The sequence below is a fragment of the Aptenodytes forsteri genome, unplaced genomic scaffold (assembly GCF_000699145.1).
Source record: "Aptenodytes forsteri isolate BGI_AS27 unplaced genomic scaffold, ASM69914v1 Scaffold23, whole genome shotgun sequence".
In the NCBI taxonomy this organism is placed as follows: domain Eukaryota; kingdom Metazoa; phylum Chordata; class Aves; order Sphenisciformes; family Spheniscidae; genus Aptenodytes; species Aptenodytes forsteri.
In genome coordinates, this window is record NW_008796043.1 from 7,005,463 (window position 1) to 7,011,692 (window position 6,230).

Below are 6,230 nucleotides of genomic sequence, written 5' to 3' on the forward strand. Positions count from 1 at the left end.
CAGAGAGGTGGTGGATGCCCCATCCCTGGAAACATTCAAGGTCAGGTTGGACGGGGCTCTGAGCAGCCTGATCTAGTTGAAGATGTCCCTGCCCACGGCAGAGGGATTGGACTAGATGACCTTTAGAGGTCCCTTCCAACCCAAACTATTCTATGATTCTATCTCAAGGCAAAGTCCTGCCACAGCAGTTAATGGATCTGTGAGATCTGACAAATAAGCGCAAATCCAAAGAGGCTTCCCCTCCCCTTTTTCCTCAGCATAAGATCTGTAAACTGCAGAGAGAAGATAGTCTTACAGAAAATTTCTATCTAATTTATACTTAAACATAAATAATAGCGATGTTTCAGCCAGAAACAAAATGTTCTTAAATGTCTTGTCTGCTTAAAAGCAGCCAGTGTTTAAAAACTAGCAAGGAGAGATAACATGGGCAGATGTTGCTCATTCACAGTTTTGTGTTCACTTTCATTTTAGTTCTATCCAAATATATCAATCCAAAATACATTTAATAGTTCTCAGCTAAGCCCAATATAAAATTTACATTTTTATTCATCTATATTTAAATATATGCAGTAAGTCTAGCTACACACTAATGGACAGGACAAGTGGTAGGTGGAATTTATAGTCTTTTCATGAGCCTAAAAATTTGTCACTGCTGAATAATACATAACAGAGGCTCTTTATAATGCATATTAAAAATGACTACTAAATACTTACTGGCATTAATCTCTTCTTCATCGTACACATCTACTTCCAGCAACCGGATCAGCATGCGGAAGAGAATCCTTAGGAACTGCAAGTATGAGCCAGTCTTTCCCACCTGAGCCAGAGATTGAAAAAAAAACCAAATCCCAACTCAGACTAATATGAAGGAAAGATACGTTTCAGATAAATGCCTTTGGGCTTACCCCATTCTAGCTCTGCCTGAAAACGTAACAAGACATAATATTCCCCATTATGCTGAATAGTATTACAAAATTGATCTGTGAGCAAAACCTGGCCCACAGCTTGTATCACTTTTGTACACAGGGAGATAGGCAGTGATAACTGCTTCTCTACTGATACGCTTATGGTAATTTTATGCCCACTGCCATCCACATGTTATTTCATTTAGGCTAAAACATGACATACAGCATCACCCTTCCTCTCCTTACCACTTTCAGCATAGACTTAACCTTAAAATTTGAGTGATTTTTGACCTCGAAATACATCACTGCGTGCAACCTTGCAGGGGACCTTTACAGTACGATCTCCAATCCTCATCATCGGTCCTCTCATCCTGCTAATAAGGCAAGAGGAAGGAACTGTTTGTTCTCTTACTTGCGGTGGTCCTGTCAAAAGCAGCCGCCTGGGGTGAAAACTCCTCGAGCCAGACGTCTCACCCTGATTACTGAAGTCTGCATGGTGCTGTCGGGCTGTCGTCCACTGCCTGTAGTAGAGAGATTGCTCTTCACTGTTCATGTCCTTGTGAAGCAGAGGCCTCAGAGAGCTCAGCCAAGACACGTCAGCATGAGGCAGGAGAGAAGAGGAGGAAGGCAAATTCCCACTTTTCTGTGAGCTCAGGAGACAGTAGGCAGCTTTTGACAGGATGATGATGCGTGGCAGCGCAGCACGGAGGGCCTTGCTGTCTTTGGCCGAATGGGCAGGCCACCGAAATGTCTGGGAGACCGAAGACAGTGATGATAGTTTCGAAGTGGTGCTGCTCGCCATCTGGTTACCCAGGGAGTCGCATTCTTGTTTCAGGGTCTCTCCAGCTGTGAAACTGGGGTAAGTTCCCTCATCTACTGAGCTGTGCGCCACAGTCTGAAAGTTAAGCAATGGTGCTTGCTTCTGAGACTTGTCTGCAGCACTCGAGGAGCTCACGCCGTTGTCTGCCAGGGAACCCGGGGAAACAAAGAGCAGGCAATCAACAGATACTGGCTGACATAAGAAAATGTAAAGAAATCATTAACTCATTTGATCTATGGGACAATCCTAACCTTCAAATACTTCTGTTCAATGAGTGTTGCTGGGCGAGCTCATCATGTGGCTTAGGTCAGTGTTTCACCATTTAAAAAGAAATCATTGACACCCATCTGTCCCTCTTGCTGGAGAGGCAACAGCCCTTCTGTTAGGGTTCAGAGTCCAAACACAAGTGTCCCAATCCCAAATGACTGCTAAGCTCCGTATGTTAACTACCATTGCCCATCTGCGATTTGGAATTTGGTGGTACAACCTTCTGAAATTCAAGTATAAGACACCACTCTGTGTGTGTGTGTGTGTGTGTGTGGTGTGTGTGTGTGTAGATTTGACACTCCTTCCTACGGGGAACAGAGCATTCATTTCACTGCAACTTGAATGTGAACTGCTATGCTCCCTCCTCCATGCTAGTCAGGTTTAGTTGGTGTATGGGAAGATCTGGTGTATGGCAAAGGTCCAGTTCAGCTGTCTTAATACCTCAAACTCATAGGGAAACAAAGGGAAGGACACCGAAGTGCCTAAGGAATGCAAGGAAGGGAAGGCCTGGTGGGAGATGATGCTCCACTGATGCCTGAAGAGGTAGGGCAAGACCCAACCATTCTGTTGGTCGTGGCAAGGAGGCAAATATCCATCCTCACCCATAGCTACCCCTGCAGTTACAGAGCATTTTTCTATTCCTAAAATTTTATATTATCCATTTCTACTCTGATTTTTAAGACCTTTTCAGGATCCACCAGATGAAATTAGCAACAAATGCAAAATGTAAGTTTAAAAATAAAATTCACAGGGGACCCTTAGCTACGGCATACCATCCTCCCATTGCAACACCATCCCCTTTTAGCTCTACACAGGAAAATTGCTCACTGTGGAAAGAATCTGCTACTAACATTTCATTGCCTAGCTTGCAGCAGGATACAGCTAAGCAACCCACATTTGACTAAACATCTCAATGTTTGCAGTCAAATTCCAGTGACATAGGAATGAAGACTTGTTTTTCAGAGCAACAGCAGAATAACTGACCTGAGGTTCCAGTGACAGCGCTGCTATTACTCTGGGGTCGGTCCAAGTCTATCAACAGCTCATCAGAGTCATTCTCGCTACCGTTAGCCTTCTCATGCTCCTTCTCGCTAAGGTCAAGAGCTACAATAGGCCCTCGAATTGCCTCCTTCGAGACGTAGCAGCATGCCAGGCCTACTTCTTGCTCTAATGCAGTCCGAGTTAAGTAGCTTGAGTCAATTAGTCGAAGGTCACAGTATTTCAATGACCTAGAAAACCCAACCCAAGAAAAAAGAAAATTTTGTTTTCTCTGACTTTGAAGAATACTCCCTATCTTTAATTGCTTATTAAATATTCATGAACAATTTTATTAGCCAGTAAATATAAAATTATTTTAAAATATTCAGCATATAAGTTATGCTCCTTGGCACTTTGAACAGACATTCATTGACCCACAGAGTACAGTAGCTTTACTTTTCAGAAACCACATTTTGCAAAATTTTACACTGTTCCCAAATAAAGTCTAAAATACTCTTTTTTTTGTGAAAAAATAGCCAGATGGTATCAAACCACTTATCTAAACATGTTAGAGAACAACCATATTGCAAGTGTAATAACAGCACCTGGGGAAAGTTTCTCCTAGAGGGTCCTTGCCAGTTAGAATAACAATGCAAGGTAGACCTTCCAAATCCTGATACGTGCGAGGGATCCAGTCATCCTGCTCATTTCCCCTCCAAGCCTGTGAACAGAGAAACTTCCAGTCACATTTAAATGACACGTTCTAAACCTTCACCTGTTTTTTTTCTTCAGTTCCTGCTTTTATTTTGTATACAGAGTTCACTTACCCAGCAGCCAACAGGAAGGAGGCCTTAGGTACAGGCAAGCATTTTTTCTGGTAGCGAAGTGTTACCCAAGCATTAAACGCACAGAAAAAGGATGCATAGCATATGTTATTCAGTGCTGGAAACATACACCTGGTGTGGTATTAGTGTGGTCTGTCAGAGAAAAATGCAGCTGATGCCTTCGATTTCAAGCTGGCACAGATAAAAGTTCTTTGAAATTAATGTAAAGCTAAAGTAAGACCTTCCAGTGGAGTACGAAAATTATTCCATGATCCTCAAATATTTGCTTAATTATTCTATATAATGAAAGATTATATGAAAGAAAAAAAAAAATCCCTTTCACTGGAAGTAAACCCACAAGAAAGGACTCTTTACCTACAGTCTACCAAGGCCCGAGACCACAAAACTGTACCATTTTCTCTTAACACTGGAAAGGCTGGAAGCGTCAGTCCCATGTCCTTACACCCTTCATTCCCCTCGGTTCAGCGGAGCTTACTGAACCTGGCTGAGCCCATTTGTGTTCTCTGTGTTGGATGCAGCCTCCTAAAAACATTGCTCTATCTCGAGCAACAATATCTTTCTTGCTGTGTTGCACAGTGCCCAAACTTCCAGATGATACAGCCCGTATTTGGTCAAGACAGGCATGAGCACCCTACAGCAACTGTTAAAAGGAAGTAAAGTGGAAAGACTCGAAGACTCTCACTTAGAAAGGAAACAAGCCATTCTATCTCTACAAACACTGAAATTGTATTATAAAGCTGAAATGCAAAAACGCAGGTTCATATCCAGCCATTCCTGCCAATACATTATGGGTACTGCCAGGAAAACTGACAACAAGCCTCTTAGATCACTGACCAGTCAAGACAGGAGATCAGCAGAGAAGCTCTTTCCATATAACCCAGAGACTTCACATTTCCATGCTGATCAGACATTAAGGTCTCTCCAGACAAGGAAATTAAGCCCTAATGGTTACAGAATCATCAAGTATTTGAGCTACAGCCTATCACCCTGCTGCAAAAAGTTTTTCCTTCTTTCTTATTAATAATGGACAAAACCAGTCCTGGAGAAGACTCTTATCTAGCTGAGGCACAGAATCTACTTTGCTGAGTCATGACAGCAAGCCCAACCACTCAAACTGCCCATTAAAAATAAAATATATATATATTACTCTTCTCAGCACAGATGTGCAAGACAACGAGAGACAGCTCTCCTGACAGAGCAACAAGACTTATGCAAGCTTTATGGAAAACATACCTTGCAAGAAGAACCCCATCTTGAATTCCCTCTTGGTTCTTCTAGTCTCAACCTGTACCCTTGACCTGTTCTCTCCTTACCCTTCCTCCTCCCCAGAAAGGCCATGTTTCATGAGTAGTCTTCTCAGGCAGATGAAGGGGATTGAAAGGGAGGACTTGCTAGTGGATCAGTGACTCAGTGTGCCGTTTGACCTTTTGGAAGTTTCCACCGGAAAAACCTTATGATTATTTTTTTCTTAGCTTAGGAAGAGCATGATTTGGAGCAATGTTCCCCTTTTCTGCTATGGCTCTATTCTCTTTCCCCAGTCCTGATTTCTTTCCCCTGCTGATTTCAGCATCCTCTGTATAACATGCTCCCAGAAAAAAATGATTTCTCCAACTACCTAACAACATCTACTGGGTCAGTAAAGCAGCCTTGGCAGCAAAGAGGTATTTTCTGGCTCGGCAGGGTTAGTCTGGCTGTGTGTTATCCTGCCTCTCCACTGACAGAAGTTTCTGCAAGAGTGCATGGCTAGAAAATGCAATAGGGGAAGACAGGTAACAAAGCTGATTTTCTTTCTGCTAGCCTAAGGAATTAAAGAGAAGCCTGAGTACCTGGGGCTTTGAGCTGTGAACTTGCATACAGAAGATATATTTCTTGACCATCTTACTCAGGTGGGGCAGAGAGCTAGAGCCCTCTGAGCTCCTCACTTCTGAATGCCTCCCAAATGGTTTGATTCTTGTTACACTTAAAGGGTATGCCATGACAGCACGCCTGGTCAACAAAATAATTATTTAAATTATTTTCCACCTCTTCTTTCATTCTGTACCTCTGGGTGTACCATCCCCCTTGAAGAGGCTCCCTGATGGAGAGGACTGACCTGTCTGGCTGGCCAGAGGGCTGGTCTGACAGAGGGGAACGGTCCAGCTACCAGCACTGCGGAGACAGTTGCCGACCCTCCCTGCCCTGCTGCGGCACCACACGCACTGCTAATGCCCTCTTAGGGAGAGGCTAAGTTAAGGCAAGCTTTTCAACTGGGGTCACTAACAGCTATAAAGTTTCCCTCCCTGCCCCTGAAAAAGGTCAGGATGAAGTCTGATCCTCCCTGCAACCAACAGCAGTTATTGGTGGGACCAGCATTTCAAGCCTCAGCCTCACCAGAAAGCACTCAGTAGCCTCATATTGCTCCCCCCCCCCCCCCTC

The 6,230-nt window shown here is 43.6% G+C and overlaps 1 protein-coding gene across 1 annotated transcript in view; it reads right to left on the bottom strand.

The window, feature by feature from the left end:
• Positions 1-6,230, bottom strand: part of GREB1L (growth regulation by estrogen in breast cancer 1 like) — an 81,301-nt gene that overhangs the window by 15,480 nt on the left and 59,591 nt on the right. Inside the window, exons 20-23 of the mRNA XM_019473761.1 lie at positions 3,576-3,691; positions 2,980-3,221; positions 1,318-1,883; positions 715-817 (exon numbers count right to left, since the gene is read on the bottom strand). Of these exons, the coding sequence (XP_019329306.1) occupies positions 715-817; positions 1,318-1,883; positions 2,980-3,221; positions 3,576-3,691 (1,027 nt within the window). The remainder of the gene's footprint in view (positions 1-714; positions 818-1,317; positions 1,884-2,979; positions 3,222-3,575; positions 3,692-6,230) is intronic.